At 40.8% G+C, this 20,231-nt stretch overlaps 1 protein-coding gene across 1 annotated transcript in view; it reads right to left on the bottom strand.

Annotated features, from left to right (window-relative positions):
• The window catches only part of LOC108784722 (sperm-associated antigen 16 protein-like), an 89,975-nt gene that overhangs the window by 35,576 nt on the left and 34,168 nt on the right, over window positions 1-20,231 (bottom strand). The window contains exons 4-6 of the mRNA XM_018553605.1: window positions 20,033-20,160; window positions 13,208-13,345; window positions 9,394-9,501 (exon numbers count right to left, since the gene is read on the bottom strand). Of these exons, the coding sequence (XP_018409107.1) occupies window positions 9,394-9,501; window positions 13,208-13,345; window positions 20,033-20,160 (374 nt within the window). The remainder of the gene's footprint in view (window positions 1-9,393; window positions 9,502-13,207; window positions 13,346-20,032; window positions 20,161-20,231) is intronic.

Below are 20,231 nucleotides of genomic sequence, written 5' to 3'. Positions count from 1 at the left end.
CTAAGCATAAATAAGTACACCCCAGGAAACTATACTACAAAATACTCCAACAAAAGCAGGCCATTAATTGCAACCAAGATTTGTTAATTTGCACACACAAAAAAAGTTTTTTTTTCTAACAAATTCATTCAAGACCATGTTGCAAAAATAAATACACCCCAATGAAAGTCATAGGAGCAAAGCTAAACAAAATCCTAATGAACAAGAATTCAACTACAGGTGAGTATAATTATTCAATAAACAGGTGTCCAGCAAACACTGGATAAAAGGGCTTTACTTAACAAAGAAAACCACTTCCCATTTCATGCAGTCAGCAACGGCACCGCATAGATCAGAAATGTCACACGGCCTGAGAAAGAAAAATCATTTCTTTACGCAAGAAAGGTGAATTTTACAAGAAGATCAGCAAATTGCTTTACTTATCAGACAGAATACTGGAGCAAAGGTGATACAAAAATATAACAAAGATGGAACGGCAACCATCTCACAGAGACGTCCAGGTCGTCCACGGACGTTAACACCTCAACAGGAGCGTCTTCCGATGAGAAGGGCTGAAGAAAAATCGCCATGCAAGTTCACTGGAGTTAGATAAAGAAATAGAATTCCAAATTCCGTGACACAATACGGCGTACACTGCAGAGGAATGGCATGCACACGTGACAGTTTCATTGTCGCACGTCAGCTCGAACTATGAGGATGAGTGATTTTTCACTCACCTCATAGTTCTCCTTTAACTCTCAAACTGCTCAAAGAAGCTTGGAATCTGCACAAAGGCCTTCACTCTACTCTTGAAAAATAGGTTTTGGCTATACATACGCTTTAATTCATCATTTCTTCATAGCGTTTACCTTTAACAAACAATTCCTTGGGTGCTATTTTCCATTCACGGTTTTGCTAGCAGTGGTTATAGCTGGATGTGACTCTTAGGCTTGGTTCGCACCTGGGCGTATATTTTCTGCTTGTTTTTCAGCTCGTTTTTCCATTCAGTGAAACGCGCATTTCACTGGCGGTATGATTTTTTTTAGTTTTTTTCCTTATTTTCTATATTTAAATTTTTTTTTGTTTTTTTTCACTTTCAAACTTCCCGCCGGTTTCGCCCCCCTGCGACGTGGCCGCTCGCAAGGGACGGAACCCGGAAGTCGGCAGCCGCCGGAGGACGCAGCGGGGATCGCGGACAAGGTAAGACCTGTATGCTGTATTCCCGAGTGTTGCTCGGGGTTACCGCTTTGTTAACCACGAGCCACACTCGGGAATACCAATGGAAACGCGCAGAAAAACGCCCCAAAGAAGATCCTGTACTTCTTTGGGCGTAGGGCGTTTTTCAGCGCTTTCCTACGTGCTGAAATACGCCCAGGTGGGAAACATGCCCATAGGAAAGTATGGGATTTCACTTGCTGGGCGTCGATCAGCGCTGTAAAACGCCCAGGTGTGAGCCAGGCCTTATACCGAAATTGGTTAGGGACCTCTTAGTAACTGAACAACACACTCCCACCTGTTATAAATTTTCTCTAAGACATATTTTAACCTTTTGTATACCTCTGTCACAAAACACATGGCAGCAGCAAATGATTTCAAACTGCTTCCAGCACAAAATGTAAAAGGTTTCAAATACAAAATTTTCATGGATGAGTAGCCTGAGGACAAGATGGTTTCTGTGCAGTCACTCTGCAAGAAAACTAAGCTCTCGTACAGACTTATAATTGATTTTAACTTTTGTGTTGTCTGTCCTAAGGGTAACCAACACTTTGTCACTTCTTCCGAAAAATGGTAACAGGAAAGGCAAAGCATTGGGAAACAGATGACAGCTTTTTTCATATTTTAATCAAAATCATTGCAGTCCCTGGAGGGAATGACAGCTACATTTCTTTATCCGCAAACACTGAGATGGAGATCTTTGGACGACATGGCAAAAGGAAGATACTCCGTGTTGTACTTAAAATATTCTTTGGAACAGAGGATCATTGATTGCACCTTTAAGAGCCACACAAAATGTAAAATGATCAATAAGAGATTATAGAAAGATATGACGTGGGGCTTTCTGGGGATTTGACTGTGTAGAGTTTCTCTGACAAATTGAATGAAAAGCATTACAGGAGGCTGAGGACGCTGTCACAATGGCTTCGCCAGAAAAATAGTTAATTAAAATGCTACTTGCAGTATGAAAGTCAATAGCTCTTGTTTCATTGATTACTGGGCCATTGCAAATAACCATATGTCATTTGTATGGGCTGGAGAAGAAGGGAGCTAGTGAGCTTCTGTTGTTCACAATATGAAAGTATGCAGCAAAGCTTCCATTCACATTTCAATCATTACACACAGGATAGCATTAAAGAAAAGGGTAAAGGCTCACCAGGATCGGGAAACCACCAAGAAAAATGGAAGTTATGGGGGTTGAGATGTGAACGTTTCTCCCTATAGGTATACACTTTGAAGTAGCAGTATGTACTGTGTTTTTAAAACAATCCCACATCTGGTCTGTGTTTAGGTTGCAAACACATGCATATGCAAACACACCAACAAATGCGAGCAAAGTGTAGGGAGCGATCCATGCAGGTCAATGGATTAAATCTTACCTTTAATGATGCCTCTTGATCCAATCATCTTCTTTCCAGTAGTTTTTGGGAGTCCCCCCAGCGTTGGTTCCGGTCTCTAAACCATCACTGACTGCTGTGTCTTCTGTGTCCCACGAGGTCTGCCCGCGTGCACGCTGCCGGGGTACGTGTATTGACTTACACAGAGTCTCTCCTCTTCTCTCAGATCTCTAATTCTCAGCCGCTCGAGAATCTTCAGATCTTCAGGGAGCTAGCGGCACAGACAGAGGTAAGTAAAATCCTTTTTGGTAACTTTTTCGTTTGTTTGCATACATCTACTGCTAGCAAGTAGTAGATATATGAAAAAAAAGGAGTTTAATTACACTTTAATCTACGGTGAAAGCAAAAATATGGGAATTCTTTTATCTGCCAAAGACATTGCTTTCCAACCAGTCCTGAACTGCGTTGTTAAAAAGGAGAACTATGGGGTCAGGGCTTTTCCCCATAGTTCTCCTAAGGGTAACGGAAGGACACAAACTAGCGTCCTCCCGTCACCCTAAGCTCAGTATACCGCAAGCTACAGCTCGCGGTATACTGAGACCCCGCAGCCGGGACGTATCCCGACATTACTGTCGAGATCCACCCAGCTGCGGGATTTACAGCTGGCTCTGCCTATCTAGAGGCAGAGCCAGCTGTGCCCGCCCCCTTCCCCGTCCGTTCCGCCAGTCAGGGCTGGTGGATCGGACAGGGGAGGGGGTGAATCCCTGCAGGGAGCCGTGAGTGACAGCCACGGCTCTCTGCAGGGACATGATTGAGAAGTGAGCGAACGCCGGTATGTGTTCGCTCACTTCCCGATCTATTGAGCCGACCTGTGACAGTTTCATTGTCACAGGTCGGCTAGAACTAGGAGGCTGAGTGATTTTCACACGCCTCATAATTCTCCTTTAAGCCATGCTGCTGACCTGAATATTCTCTAGTAAAGTTAAGCAATACAGTTTAATTGCCTGCCTGCCCCAACGTGTGATTGGACAGTGAAGGAACTATAATGACTGATGAGGTCATCAGAATGTTCTCTCCTCCTGTAAGCATGTTATTTGTTAGTAAATGCAGAACACCTTATTAGCTCCTAGTGCTGCCTCTCCTTTACCCAGCCTGAATTCTGCTGTGCAGGGGATCACAAGGATCTGCAGTCAAATTCAGATACCTGCAATAGTTTTATCCAAATTAACAACAGCGGGGAAAACTAAAAAATGATCTGCTAAAAGAATTTGAGGGATTATGAAATGCTTCTCTGGGACACTTGCAGCTGTGATCTAACTAATCTAGAAGGATGACCACCCATTAAACTAAAGCTGGCCATCAGAGGAGAACCTTCAGACAAAATCTCATCAGAACATTTGATAATGCCTCCATGGAGCTGACAAATGTCATTTGAAAATGTTGTCTGTTTTTATTGTTCCACTGTGGAAAGAATGAAGTCTCTCAAATGAAAAAAATCACATTTAATGTAAGAAAAAGGTTTGGAAAATTCATCCATCCAATTGATAATTCATTCGAACCCATTGAATACTAGAAAATCAAATATTCAGAAAAAAAATAAATTTCAAAAAACAATTCTACTCGTGTATGGCCAGCTTAAAGCTGACCAGAAAGAACAACTGCTGACCTCATGTTGGGGAAAGAACAGCAATTGACCAGAATCATTCACTGCAACAAAGTGATCCCCCTCCGCATAATGATTGGGCTGAGAGCATCAGCGCAAGTTGGAGACTGCCTAAAGATATGCAATCAATATCAGCGGCATTGAGAAACGATCATCTCATGTCAAAGGTTTTTCTTTGTTCTAGCACAATGTTGCATCGATGTCATTAATTATTAATGGATACATTAAATTGCTGGCAAATCTCTCAAACCACTACCAGTGATTTTCTACCTGCCGTAGCAACTATTTATTTGTAATAGAGAACTCTCATGTGTTAGGAGTTCTGTAAGCAATCTGATGAAGAAAGAGAGCCTAGAAGGTAAATACAGAATTACTGGTGTGAGTTACTGGGAACGATACAATATGAAAATTACCACTCAACCCTTGCAGTGTGGGGGAAGCCCCACTGCAAGGGTTAAGGCTAAGGCTTAAGGCTTTTTGCCCAGAGATCAGGGCCATAATAGCAAAAATATTGTATTCTAGTGTATGTGGTTAATAGTTTTAGTTCAGCTTTAGTCATTTATTTCAACTGCATGTCCATCAAAAATGGTACTGCACGATTTCACCACAGAACAAACAGGGCTGTCACCCTGTTAAAGGAAGTGGAACAAAAACTGATCTGTTATAACAGGGGTGGCAAACTCAAATTGTTGGATCAGCCTGCACTATATGTACTTCGCCATCAAGCTAGTAGTCTGAGAAAACAGAGGGAAGGCGTCATCGCACACAAGTACCACATTTTGTAAAACATTGTTTTCCTTTCACTGGCAACAAGTAAATAGTTACAATGTACTTATTTAGTTCAGTTTTGGGCACCAGTTCACAAGAAGGATGTTGGAGAACTATAGAGAGTGCAGAGAAGGGCAATTAAACTCATAAGAGGCATGGAGGAACTCCGCTATGAGGTAAGCTGAACTGAATTAGTTCTTCCTTGAGAAGAGGCGATTAAGGGGAACTATAATCACCAAATATAAATACATAAATGGTCCATATAGAGAACTTGGTGCAAAGTTATTCACTTTAAAGGTCACTGCAAAGGACAATGGGGCACTCTTTGCGTCTGGAGATGAAGAGATTTAATCTCCACATACAGAAAGGTTTATTCTATAAGAGCCATGCAAATATTCAATAGGTTTCCACAGGAACCAGTTCTAGGCAGGTCAGAGATGTTTTTTTTTAAATATAACTGGAAATTGATTTGTATACGTAATAACACCAGAGATTGTTGATCAATGGAATATCTGATTACCTTAGGGGATCAGGAAGGATTGTTTACCCTGTAAAAACAAATTGGACCATGCTTTGTAGGAGTTTTATTTTTGCTTTTCCCTAGATCAACTGTGGGTATAGGGTTCTATTTGTATACAGGTACTGTACTTAGGCCCATCACTTCTACATACAGATGTCATTTCTCTGGCTCCTATAGCCAGAGAAGAAGCTGGTGAAGCACATCTGTGCTTCATTAGCTTCTTTGGGGGTTTCCTAGGTGACATTAGGGGGTCTTAGAGACCCCTAAAGTCTCCATAAAGAGGACCTATCAGTGTGCCTGTGCTATCACATGGGGGGTTGTTAGCCCGCTATGTAATAGTAATAACATTAAGTGTAAAACATAAATAAATAAAAACGATTTTAAAAAATGATTGTCACGTATAAAAAAAATAATAAAAAAACAAAACAAAACCCCGCCCCCATGTTTACACACACACACAAACGTAAATATGCGTTGGATGCACCAATGTGCGAAAACGACAATTGCACCACACATATTATACATCACCACAAACGTTGGAGTGTGAGCAATAATTCTAGGGCCATCAATCACTGATAACACTAAACTGATGAGTGGTAAAAGCTTTTAAATTGTCGTCTATGGGCAATTTTGGGTATTGTAGTTTTTTTGCAGTTTCCTGGGTGCCCGCAATTTTAAGGCTTAACATGTTTGGCATCTGTTTACCCGACGTGACCCTGTCTTTTATATTTTACCAAAAAAATTGGTAACTAATAAATGTTTCATAAGATAATGTAGGGGAGTTGTTTTTTTTCAAAATTGTTGGTATTTTTGTTTCCTAATATAGTACAAAATAAAAACCCCAGTGGTGATGAAATACCACCAAAAGAAAACTGCATCTGTCCCCAAACAAAAGATGTAAAATTAATTTCAGTACAGCGTTGCATAACGGAATAAATGTCAGTCAAAGTACTGCCACGCTGAATACTGAAAAATGGCCTGGATCGGGAGGGGGTTTAACACCCTGGTCTTCAAGTGTTTAAACGTAACACATTCAATGACATACAAGTAATACAGAGCTGCATTAATTTGTGTCTTTTACATCTGCCTGGAGTTGAGTTTTAAAGTGACAGTAAACTCAGGAGTTAAATCTTAAAAATGCATTCAAGTACCCTATTAACAAAAATGCATCTTATTTGTGCATCACTGGGCTGTAGATCCTCAAATCATCTCTGAATTGGTGCTGATACTGTCCTTCCTTCTGGAGGGCGGCTACTTTTTTTCCCCATGGTCCCCATGTTGTAAAGTAGCCACCGCTCCAAGCTCGCTCCTGTGATGAACTACAATCTCACGTTTAGTTTACTAATTTGTATTGAGATTGTAGTCCATCACAGGAGCAAGATTGGAGCGGTTGGATCAGTGGCTACTTTGCAACACACACAGGGACCATGGGGAACAAAAGTAGCCACGCTCTAGAAGGAAAGGCAGTGTCAGCACCAATTCAGAGATGATTTGAAGATCTACAGCTGAGTAATACACAAATAAGATGTTTGTTAATAGTTAAGTGACTTGGATGCATTTTTGAGACTTAAATCCTGAGTTTAGTGTCACTAACGTCAGAGAAATTGCAAGTTTAAACCCAAACAAGTACTTTTGAATTGACCTTGTCTACTTAGTTTCCAGTAATGAACACTTGAATTTTCCACTAGTGAGCTATACAAATGTGTGTCTTTTAGTATTGAGTAGCAGACGGAAGTTGAGCATCTTCTGAACAAACAGTCCCTGCATACTAATTTAACAAGCTTCACTCCTAAACTGGTTCTGCACAATATATACAGTCCTGCCAATGGGCTCTGTGTAATATACATTGTCCTAATAGTATTCTTCGTCACTCACTGGTGGTATCAGACACTGGTGTTCTTTTCCAGGTGGAAGTTCCATCACACATGGAGCAACTACACCCCATGTTGCAGACAATCCTCTTACACACATGATCTAACATTTTGGTAGACCTCATGACTAGACCCCACCTAGCACCAATCAACTGAAACAGACATTAAAAATATCTGCTGACCACACTCACCCGTATAGAGAGCCCGTCACCCCCTCCCACCACCTCCACTTTCCCATAAGCAGGAATACTTTTAGTAAATTATTTCCTTTTCAGCTGCTGTTTTCGAAAAGGGTAATTAAAATGTTTAAAATGTTAGATTTTAAAAAAGCCTGCCTGGAATTAGGACTTCCTATATCACTAGTTTATCTACTGTATGTAACAATAATGCTTAAGTGTAGTGCTGGAATATACACCAAGTGAATGTGTTTGGTTCTACATAGATCGAATCAACCATGACTACACATTTTTATTCAGGGTGAGTGACTAACTAAAATAAACAGATATCCCATTGCACTGGAATCCCACTGTAGTATGTAGAAGGGTGCTGGAATGACATGCGGTTGGCAGCGCACAAATTCAAACGTAGACGAGATAGTCACCAGCACACTAAGATCCAATGTAGCAATAAGTCCTTTTCTTGACAGCAGATACACATGGCATCACAATATGAGCAACATTTCGGAACCTACTGAGGTCCCTGCATCAGGCAAATAACATAGTGACGGTCACTATGTTATTTGCCTGATGCAGGGACCTTGGTAGGTTCCAAGCTGTTGCTCATACTTGAGATGCCATGTGTATCTGCCATCATTAAAAGGACGTATTGATGCATTGGACCTTGGCGTGCGGGTGAATATCTCCTTTACGAGTGACTAACTAAAGACGCAGGTGGATCAGCATGACAGCCAAGCAAAGTGCATTTTTAAAAGAAGTTTAGTAATGGCAGTACACAACTTTACCTCATGAAAAGTTCAAGCACTATTGGTATTGGAAATAGCCATATAAAATATTACCTCTTACCTGCTTTCTTATTGTGGAACTACACCCTCTAATGTGGAACTACAAACCTTTACAGCCAAGGAAGGTGCCATCTTAGGCTCTATTTGGAGTGCAGTTGCTATGATGCCGGACATTTGATCACACTGGCAACCTTGACAGTTATTACCAGAGGCATGCATTGAACTTCATGGTTTTGGAAGACAGTTAAAATCGGTAGGTCTAGTTCCACTTCTAAAGAAAGGTCCACATGCCTCAATGCAGTTAGGACCTGTGTGGCCACTCCATCTCAGTATGCAGATCTGAACCAGGTAAAAAATGTGCAAGTCGCGCTGCTAATCAGTAAACTACAGAGGACGGGAGCACCAATTTGATATTCATCAGCGTGTAATATCCAGGATGGTAAAATATAATGATTTCACTGTAAATAAAACAGGTATCAATGTTAAGTGGCTATAAACTAATTTAAGCAGCTGCTTATTGAAAACCTTGTCCATCACCGCCTACCAATCACGTTCTACATGCAGCAAAAACAATGCTTTGGTTTCATGAATGACAGGTCATATATTTGGAGTACAGCATTCAAACAGTAAAATGCTACTGTAGTCAAATGATAGAGCCAATGCAGTCTGAACCTGGTGCAGCAACTGCCAGGAATACCTGGACTCATTTTAAGAAACCAGCTACAATATATTCATCATACCATTAAGAGACCCTAACAAAAAATGTTTTACCGGTGACATTTCAGAATGTTTGCTGCAAAGGGGAAAGACTAGCATTTCAAGAAAGCCTGCGGCATCTATATCAGCTACAGTCCAACCCCCACCTCCTGTCAGTCAAGTCAACCCCTACTATGTATGGGAAACATGCAATTATTGATTGTGGGATTTTAGAAAGACCTTTTTCAAAATATTCATCTAAAACGAAAAAGCTCATTTCTAGATCATACTTGACAGGAGTTGGACACCTAACCAATAACAGCAGCAGAAATTCTGCATTTGCACCGCTGATCTAGACCAAGCTGAGCAAGTGGTTTTCTTACCGTTTGATGTCATTAATGAGTTTGTTTTTTTCCTGGGCCACACGCTTATGATGCATCCTGTGGAAATCGCGCTCTTTCTGCAGCTTTATCATCGATTCTTTAGCTTTACTGCATGAGAGGAACACAAAGAACATTTTCTAAAGGCCAAAGCTGCTGAAAGTTTTAACATTTAACAACTGGAAATAAAAAGGAGGTGCAGCAGAGACCAGGTTTCTTTAAACCACCAAATAAGACATTGTAATTAAATCAATTTAAATGCATTGTGTAAACGTATGTGCATTCAAAGTATATGTTTCAGGGACAAATCGGGGTGTATTAAAAAAAAAAAAAAAAAACATTCACAGAGCTGTTTGTTCTGCCAAAAACTGACTTTTACATATGTAATGCATTATGACCACTACAGGGAGCCAAGGAGCAATTGATGTACCCTCACTTTGGGAAGTAGAGGCGTCCCTTCATGCTGAAGAGGACTTCACCCTGTCCACGGGCATACTCACAAGTGTGTTGTCAGAGATCGTGTCACACCAGATGCTGTGAAACAACTTTGTAAAGTGGCTAACAAGTCAGTACATTAAATATACAGAAGGTACCACAAGCAGAGTCCCATGCTCGTAGGTCACATCAGAAGCAGGACCTATACTCCTTAACCCATATGGCTTCCAAGGCAGCGCAGAGGATTAGTGGATCTGGATAGCTTCATAAAGAGCTCAGCAGCGTAACTATGAAATATTGATTACAGAAAAAAATAACTCCTAATAAAAAGGAAAAATGTTGGTAAAAAATAGGCAAACTTTTATCAAGAAAGAAAAGACGTCCATCCTGTTGGGACACTAGCAAAAAAAAAGTGAAGAGTGATGGGAATGGGAGGAGTGTATACTTGGCTGGATAGCATTTGTCAGTGTTCCATTTCCCCTTTAGGTGGCAATATAACCCAGTTGTCTGAGTTACTTCTTATCCTGTGTCCCTTAATGAATGAATGATAAATAAAATATCATAATGTTGCAGGATGTTACACATTTTGTGCTACATCCTACTATTTGCCATGTCGCAGAACGCATGCTGAAATTTAATTACTGAGTGGTATCCATTAGCATCCTAGCTATGCACTTGCTTAAAATGATTGTGTGAAAGATATTATCATGAATAGTAGGTTGTTTTGCTGCTACATTCCTGGGAATAGAAAGCAGAGAGGAGGCAACTCTGCTTGAGCTGCATGCCACCACTATGCAAGTAAAGCACAACCTCATTGCTCTTACTTATGGAAAGAGTGAAATGCACCATCCCTATCATTAGAGCTGCATTGTAACACTGCAGCTGTCACATGTCGGCTTTATAGATCGAGAACTGAATGATTACATACCACTGATCGCTCAGTTCCCAATCTTGTCCCTGCAGAGAAGATGCAGAGAGATGCAAGGAAGAGGGGCCAGGCACAGCTGACTCTGCCGCTAGAAAGGCAGAGCCAGCTGTCAATCAGGTGGCTAGGTGGATCTAAACAATATTGGTTGGGATCTTTCCCGGGTGCAGCGCGGCTCTGCACTGTCAGCATATAGCGGGCAATTGCCCACTATTTGCTGAGTTTTGGGTCACTGGAGGACATGGGTAAATGTCCTCCTGTGACCCTAAAGAGAACTATGGTCAAAAAAAGGTTGGGCCATAGTGCTCTTAAGAGAACACATTTTTTAAGCAATTGCATCTTGTAGGAAATAAAGCATTTATACTTTATTCAGACTTGAAACATGGGGCATTATGAAATCTATAGAATCAAATGTAAAAAATGAACAGCAGGGGCGAATATAAAGAAAAGAAAAATGATAGCGTAGCTTTGAAATAAACTCTTCAGCTGACTTCTAATTATATAAAACCATAACCAAAAATACATTCATTTTAGTTTGCTTTATTAAAGCTTCCGCTCAGTTACCAATCTCCACACGAACACACCCAATAGACACAGGTTATACTTTATTAAAAGTGATAAATATTCCCCCATGAAAAGAAATATTGAAGGAAGCAACTTTATGAATATTTCATTTCTGCAGATATACTGGAGGATTTTTCTTGTGACTCTGCATTCAGAAAAGCTTCATGCTGAAAATCTGGAAATGAAAGCTAATGAGAAGCTATTTTCTATATTAAGTAATGAGTATTCCAACGGGCTCACAGAATTATTAGTAGAGCAATCATTTTCAGACCTTTAATACAATACATTTGTGTTTTCATTCATTCAATAATGGTATTTCTTTCCAATAAGAGGAGAAAAGATATGTGCAGCTGCAGTGGGTGTTGTTCAGTTAAGATGAAATAAAATGATATGAAAGCAGCGGTGTGTAAGAGGGCTTTTGACATTTCTTAGGAATACAAATGGTTTCGGGTTTTCCCTCACAGTACCTGCAGGTTCCACAGTTATCTTGATTTATGTTTTCTTTAGTTCATATGATAAAAAATGTATGTTCCATCAAAACCCTGTAGCTTTTAATTTCAGTGCATCAACTAGCTGGCCACTCACCAACAAGTGGTTGACTTTTTGGCGTTTTTTCCAGGACCCAGTATTTCGATCTCCGACATCTTTCTTCTGGCTAGTCTCTTTATACTATCAAATGGCCCTTATTATGTACTGCAGCTCAGGCATTCTGCAGCTTCAAATAAAAAAGGCCCCAAATAAAAAGGTTTGCCCAACACACTGGTACATTGCCTGAGCAAAACGCTTTTGTCTATTATTTTGCAGTACTTCGATATTCAAATATGTGGTTATTGCTGCCATTATAACCTTTGCCTACATTGAGACTCTGCCCGAGCACATTCTGTCTAACTTGTGTCTGACACAATGTAACCCGTATGCACATATCCTGATCACAATTTGTTCAAATACTGAACACCCTTGGTATGTTTATGTATGTTTATGTAGCAACCAAGGAATATGACCTATCAAAAATCCATCCCATTATGAAGGGGGCTCTGGTTAAGATGACATGCCCCTCTACACTTATGGGCCCATTAACACTATTGATCTGCATTAGTGCACACACCTTAACACATGTTATGCCGTGTGTTAACGTGCATTGCGTTAAGGCAGCCAATTCCTTTAAAGCGGTTGCCTAACACACTAGAATGCACCAAAAAGGTGCATGCATCATTTTTGGCAGGCACCACACCACGTTAGTAAGCAGTTGTCTGATGACATGAGCTGCAGCACATTGTCATTGTTAAGGTGGAATGGGCTGTTATTCAGAGTTAATAGCGCTGCATTGCACCAACGTGCGTTACTGCAGCAAAATAGTGTGAATGGAGCCTCACTCAAACATGCTTCTAACACTCAGGGTTCATACTATGCTTTGGCAGTCTTCAGAAAGCTAATAAGCCTCTGATGTCAGTCAAGGTGCACTTCAGACAGTGTGTTCACTAAAAACAGAAATTAAAATAAGCATTGCAAAGCAAGCATATTCAGCACAGGCCTATAAAGCAAATGCAAAACACTGAAAATAAATATAGCTCCCTTATGAATGCGAAATGGTTAATTACAATATTAAGAAGGCAATGGTTCGACATGAACAGCATATTCTAAGCAACAATTACTATTGTCCTATACTTACAAGAGGCATTTTTTCAGATTTAATATCTTGCTGAATAGCAAAGCTCGCATTGTTCCTCTGCTTGCTTAATATTTTAATTAGACACTGGACATAAATAAAGGATCGTGTTTTATTTCTGTTGTGTTGTACCAATGCATTCTGGCACTGTGCTGAAACTAATACTACTGGTCTTTAATGAGGTGTAGTTTGCAGTGGTCTTATCAATTTAAACAGCCTTACTGTACCTAGCAGCCAGCTTGTAGGTCTCCACTTCCTTTCTTAAACTCTTTATCTCCGTATCCAACATCTGGTTGTGAGCATAGACATCTGGGATGAATCCAACGGCTTCTGGCTGCAGGAGACCTTTCTGCATCCTTTCATACCTGGAAGAAAAGCAAGCAGGTCTAATTGTATTCGATGACAATTAAACAATTGTTGTGAGCCATAACACACACCTGGGGTTTGAAATATTAAACAGTCATTACCTTGACAAAATAACTATAGAGGTTAAACATTTTCAAGTAGTTGTCTACTGCTATACAGATTTCTTGACTGGTGGTAAAAAATAGTCTTTTTTGTTTTAAGCCCAACTCTGGGCTATTTTTTTCCTCACATGGCCACCCAGCTGATCAAAAAAAAAGAAACATCACATCATCAACGCTCTCTGCATTTGGAGGACTGCTCACCGCCAGAAGAAACCTGAAGAGGAACAGGACCCAGCACATAACATGAATGGCTTGAAGAGTTTAGAAAAAGGCAAGCACAAGATAAAAAAAAAAAAAAAAAATTGACTTACAGCAGGGGTACCCCAAGCGGTGGCAATAAGCTGGCGGGGGTTGAGCATTGAATTGAGCCTAAAGCATTTTTTTTTAAAACTTGTATTCTGACAGCATACATGAGCTGTAGATGGAAGTGCTAGCTTATGTGTTTCCTACCACTGTGTTCTCTAAAAAAAATGATCATGATCTAAAAAAATGCCGTCCACGCTCAGTGTGTTAATTAAAGTGTCATCCCACCAAAAACTGGCACTGTTAACCCGCACCCTAGCTTCTTGTATCTTTTAGGGACCATTCACAACAGAATTCGAGTAATAACAAGCACTGGGGTATGTTTACCTAAGAATTAGAGCGTGATACGCAACAAATTGGATGTTCACTTAGCTTTGTAAGTGACGAAAACTGTGTAAACTCCTGTCATTTAGTCATGTGCTAGGACACATTCTGTTTTACCCAATGTTGCACATGATTGGGTGTTCAAGGTGAACATGTTTATCATTTTACCAGGTTTAATCTTTACCAACAGCCACAATGCTAAGTAAAGGTTTCATGCCTTCAGTAAACTGACCCTATTGGCCTAGATAAAACATACAAGGGGCAGTGCCCTGTATTGCGCCACGCATATTTGGGCACACAAACGTGTGCACAGTGCCCCCAACAGAGGTTTACTAGGTGCAAATTGCACTGTGATAGTGCACACCCAACTCCTGATCACTGTGCATGAATAGATACAGCAATTAAATAGAAGCTTACTGTATGGCTTCTTCTCCTCCTCTTCTCAGGAGAGTAAAGTGCAGGCACAGAGGAACGCATGGTCAATGTCCATCCAGACACATGATATAATGGAACCTGAGGGCTGGCTCCCAGCTAAAGCTGGTCATACACTGTTCTGTTTTTTATTCAACATGCGGGCTGAACAAAAAAATAATAATAATAATAGAGCAGATTCTTCCATTAACGCTTCTAGGTTTTGATGGATGAATCCCCCACTGTTTCCTTTTTATTCCGATAGCAACCGCCGGCCACTGTCCACATGCAAGAAAGGTGCTTGCAGCCTATTTGGCTGTAAGCACCGTTTGTTCGAAGATTTTCCAAACGGATCCTTCGATCTTCTGATCGAGGGATGCCAGGCAGAAGGGTGCCGACAGCGCCACCCACTGTGAGAATTTTGGCTGGTTCATGAAGAAACTTGCATAGTGTATGGCCAGCTTTAGTCTTCCTTTGTACAAATGCTTATCAAAAGGGAGTCTGCCTGATGTGCAGGTCTATGTCTGGTCTGGCCGGGTGCAGCTAATATCTGCACTACAATATAGTATAGAATTCTCCAGGTTTTGATGCACTTGTCGCAAATAATCTTTAACATAGGCACACTATGTTGATGATTTGGCAAATGTCAAGTGTGCATCACATGTGCACCAAAAATGTTGTAAAACCAAAATTGTATCCGGTCCATTGTGTTTTGTATGCTTTGTATTCAAAAGAATGCATTTGAATTGATTTGAATTCCATCTTGCAGGTCAAAATGCTCAAAATACAGCCTGCATGACTTTTTAAAGGCATTTTCTGAAACACAGCAAAATGTATCTCAATGTATCCAATGAGCTCTTAAAAAGGGCCCTCTGATGCAGTTAGGCAACACAGCAGATCTTGTACCTTCCCCAGTCCATGAAGAAGCAGTAGACTGATGAGCTCATCTCCATCTGTCACTTTGCTCTCTCATTCTATCAGCATCCCCCTTGTTAGCATTGCAGAACAAATGACTGGCTCCTTGTGCTACTTCTCCCTCTCCAAGTCTAAGCTAAGTACAAGAAAATACAAGAAGCTAATACCTGATCAAATTGAGGCACTTGCACTGCTTGCATTAAGCAATACATTTAACAATGTACAAATAAATACACAGCTGCGTTCGTTTGGGTTTTCTATCTGTCTGAACTTCAGCTTTAAATAATACTGAACTCCAGGCAGCTATGAAAGACACAAAAGTATTTCTGATTTCATGGGAGTTCTCAGTTTTCTAAAATGGGTTAATGTCTCGCCTTAGCTTTATTCTTTCGCTGCCCCCCATTTATAAGGGGCTTGTCATGTCCCACTTTCTACAGATGCTAATAGAAAAGTACGTGTAAATGCCTCCGTATATAAAAGTAGAAAGATTCAAGTCCCCTGGGTTTACTGGGAATAGGAGGTTTGGATCTTCCACTTGGGAATTCCGTATGAAAAATTCTGTGAATGTTTAATTACCTCTGAGAGCATCTATGCAGATTTCTCCCTCAGCTATAACATAATGTGCATCATAATATACACTTTATGCTTTCATCCTCTTACCTGCTTCACAAAAATAAGTACTGATGAAAAAATATTGCTGCTGTCATTGTAATAAAAATTTAAGCATATCTGCCAACAGTGTTCTTGGACGTCATGTCTAGAACTGCCAGTTCAGTGGTACAAGAATCCATGTCGAAGATTTTATCCATCTACTGTGGCAAATATACAAGGTGACTGCCCTTTGCCACTGGCAAACTGTGTAAGGACAGCGGGCCCCATTGCCTCTGGCATGTGGTATCTGTGTACACTGGAAGGCATGTATTCTTTATACTGCATGGCTCCTTCTGCACAACTTGTAGCTCTATTACCTGACAGAATTATGCTGGGAAAGGCTGCCGCATCGATTGGCAAGGTGCACGGTGCTACAGCTTCAGTTAAAGAGAACCAGTTGCAGCTGGGGTTATATGAAAAGTATTATGATACAGGCTTGCATATGGAAGATTTATATTTGCCCTGTTATTTAGCATGAAGCTCCCCATACACCATAAATCTGGGAGTATAATCTTCATACAATCAACTCTATATTCATCAAAACTAGGGATGCACCAATATATCGGCTGCGGAAACATGTCGGCCGAAAATGGCACTTTTGGCATAATGCCGAAAGTGCCATTTTCTGCCGATACAGCAGTGCATCCGTTCTTTCTCTCCTTCCCGCTGGGTTCTACTCTGTGTCCCAGCGGGGAGGAGAGAAACTGTCACAGGCAGCCGAGCGCTGCGGGAGGAGAGCGCTGCGAGCGACCGGCCTCTCTCCTCCCCGCACCGCCCAGCCTCCTGTCACAGATCAGAGGAGAGCGGCGGTGTGTGGCGAGACAGCCAGTGCTGTCACGAGGCTGAGCTCTCCTCCCGCTCCGTTCGAATGAATGGGAAGTGATATACATCACCTCCTGTTCATTCATGATTGTGGATATAGTAAACATACTATCTCCAAGTTATGAATGAACAGGAACACTCAGTATAGAGAAATCTTATTCATTGATAACAGGGGCTGCAGAAAAAGAGATTGAAGACTTTGTGTCCTCAATCTCTTTTTCTATTTTAAGAGGGAAATATCAGGGATCTGTTTAGACCCCTAATATTTCCCAGAAGCTCCTAAAAGTAAAGTAAAAAATACAAATATTTAATTAAAAATGTATACAAATATAAAACATTAAAAAGTTTATAAAAAATAAATACAAATAATTAAGAATTTGAAAAAGTTAAAATAATAAAAAACTTTTTCGGTTTCGGCCTGACAATTTTTTTTTTTTTTGGTTTCATTTCGGTTTTGAAATTTTAATTTCAATGCACCTCTAATCAAAACCATGTTGTAATATGAGGACTCACCTTAAACACCCAATCAATATATATCCTAACAAGTAGACCCTTGTGCTACATAGTCAATAGATCTAAAAGGAGATTGTACAGTCAAATTGCAATGTGTGCAGAGAAATTTCTGTGCCTGAGCCTTAAAGTGACATTAAACCCTCAGATTTTTTAACATAAAACAATAGTGTAATGTGTGCCTTACTGTAATCCATGGTAGTTTCCCTTCTCTTTGCTGCTCTTCCTTTTAAATCCTCATGTCTTCTCATGCTTGGGGAGAACTTCCCTTTGCAGCTGAGTGCCTCTTCCTGTAGTGCTGGCTCAGGTTGCAAACCTACACACAGACACCATGTATCCATTTCAGAGACAAGGCAGTCTGCTGCAAAACAGAAGTTCTGCCCAGCATGAGAACAGATACAGATTTAAAAGGAAGAGCAGCAAAGAGAAGGGAAACAACCATGGATTACAGTAAGGCACACATTACAGTATTGTTTTATGTTAAAAAATCTGAGGGTTTAATGTCACTTTAAGCCTCATTCACACAGTGTTAAGTCAGGCCGTATCGGGCCATTCCCTGGAGGGACAGGTGCTGCATGTGATTGCACGCAGCACCCTGTTCTTCCCTATGGGAGGACTTGGCCATACACTGTCATGCACACACTCGAACTGCACATTCATGTGGGTCCGGGTGTCTGTGCTCACTTGCAGATAGGATCCATCCTATGGGAGGACGCGGACAGGATGGATCCTGTCTGCGTCTGAGCACAGACACCTGGACCCACATGGATGTGCAGTTCAAGTGTGCGTATGACAGCGTACGGCCGCGTCCTCCCATAGGGAAGAACAGGGTGCTGCGGGCAATCACACCAAGCACCCTGTCCCTCCGGGGAACGGCCCGATATGACTGTGCACGCCGAACGAATGTGTAAAGCCCGACTTAACGCTGTGTGAATGAGGCCTTACTCTTCAGCTTTAGTATCAGGGGTCACCTAAAGTCATAAAGATGCTGCCCTGACAACAGGCTTACATCTAGATGGTCTTCCAACTCTTGAGAATGCATAACGATGTTAAATAGCAGACCAATAAATATAGTGGCTTCCATTCCTTTTATTTGTGAGGATCTGCATTTTAACATTGTTATGCATTTTCAGGAGCTTGAAGACAGCATGCAAGGTCAGGCAGCATATGTAAGCCATCAGTTGACCTCTGTCCCCGAACACTCAACACTTATGTATGTCATATGCCTTCGTATATTAATTTCATTTTGCAAACGCAAACTCTTGCATAAGGCCAATCAATAGAGTTTACATTCAGTCTGCTGCACACTAACAGTAGTCCGTGTCACAAAATGACAGATTTTTTTTTAAGCCACACCATATATTATAATAATGTACTGCATTACTATGAAACTCATTGTTACTGTCACTTTTGTTTCTTAGAACACTGTTAAAATAATGGTTAATAGGTAAAGGAATCAGATAGCAAAGTAACACTTCTTCACACAACTGCCATGCTACTATTACATATTTGCTACATGTCGAGAAGAGCTGGCAGCAGCTCCTGTTTGAATGAAACCTGCAAATGCTCTTTAAGGGCTCCATTTATAAATGCATAATAATTTTGCAATGTATCAATTTTTGTAGTTATGTGCAGACCATATTATCCCCCCCCCCTCCCTGATTTGCATACAATATTACAGTAAATCTAAAAGGGTTAAAAAAAAAAAAGCTGCCATTGCTAACCTCCTCCTAAAGGGATAGTTGCCAGGCTTAAAGAAGAACCCCCGCACTACAAGGGTTAACTGCTCCTTTTAGTCTAGGAAGGAAAAAAACAAGTTATACTCACTTGTTCGTCAGAGACGGCTGGAGGTGACAACAATCCCTCCAGCCTGTCTCTTCCTATGCTCCAGCAATAGTATGTCTGTCTGCATTCTCACATCCTAAACACTTTGTATAGAATGTGATGACTCAGGGACTGCTGCAGTGGAGAGGGAGCAAGGCTAGAAGGGCTGGTCTAAGAGCAAGCCGGCTCTAAGGATTCTGTGAGTATAACTTTTTTATTTTCCTACCTAGAACAAAACGAGCAGTTAACCCTTGCAGTCTATGGGGTAGCCCCACTGCAAGGGTTAATACAAATTTTGCCCGGAGCTCTTCTCAGACCCAGAACTTGCATGCAAACAGTGAAAGGAGAGTTGATTAGGTAATTAAAGCATTATAAGCATTATAAAGTCAGGGAACAGAAAGTACTGAAGCCAATGAATGAATTTTCATCCCTCAGCACAAGTGTCCTTTAAGTAGATCTGCCAATAATCTAGATGTCCTGGAAGCTGCGACACCCAAGAGTATCAGGTTCTATAATGATTAGTAGCTTATCTTTAGCTGCAAGGAAAGGCAGTAAACTGCTAACTTGATTTTATTTTAAAACCAATACCCTGCTTTATAATTAGGTCATAGTTCTTCCGTAACTAGGCTCTGAATTTTTTCAGTAGGGGATGAGGAAGAAAAATGTAAGACATTGTTTGGATCTGAGCAAAATTACAGATTTTCTTTTCTATTCTTTTCTTAACCCCATTCCAATAATAAGAATGATGAAATGGTAGGCCTATGACAATTTTGATAGCTTTTAGCATCCTCAGATGTTGTGACTCGAGACACAAGAAAAATCTACCATTCTGTCTGAAAGCACTCCAAAGTTTTCATCATCCCCGTTTTAATCAGAAAATTGCGCAGAAAATCGTCCACCACTTCAGGTCTGTGAGATGCGGCCCGCTGGGAAGAGACTGGAGATCTCTGTGACTACAAGAGAGAAGAAAATAGGAACTCCAGTTATTAAAGTACGATCATGGTACAAACAAAAGAATAGGACA

The sequence above is a fragment of the Nanorana parkeri genome, unplaced genomic scaffold, assembly GCF_000935625.1.
Source record: "Nanorana parkeri isolate BGI_ZX_2015 unplaced genomic scaffold, ASM93562v1 scaffold125, whole genome shotgun sequence".
NCBI lineage: Eukaryota > Metazoa > Chordata > Amphibia > Anura > Dicroglossidae > Nanorana > Nanorana parkeri.
The sequence above is the reverse complement of the archived record's forward strand: the minus strand, read 5'-3'. Positions and strand labels throughout refer to the sequence as shown.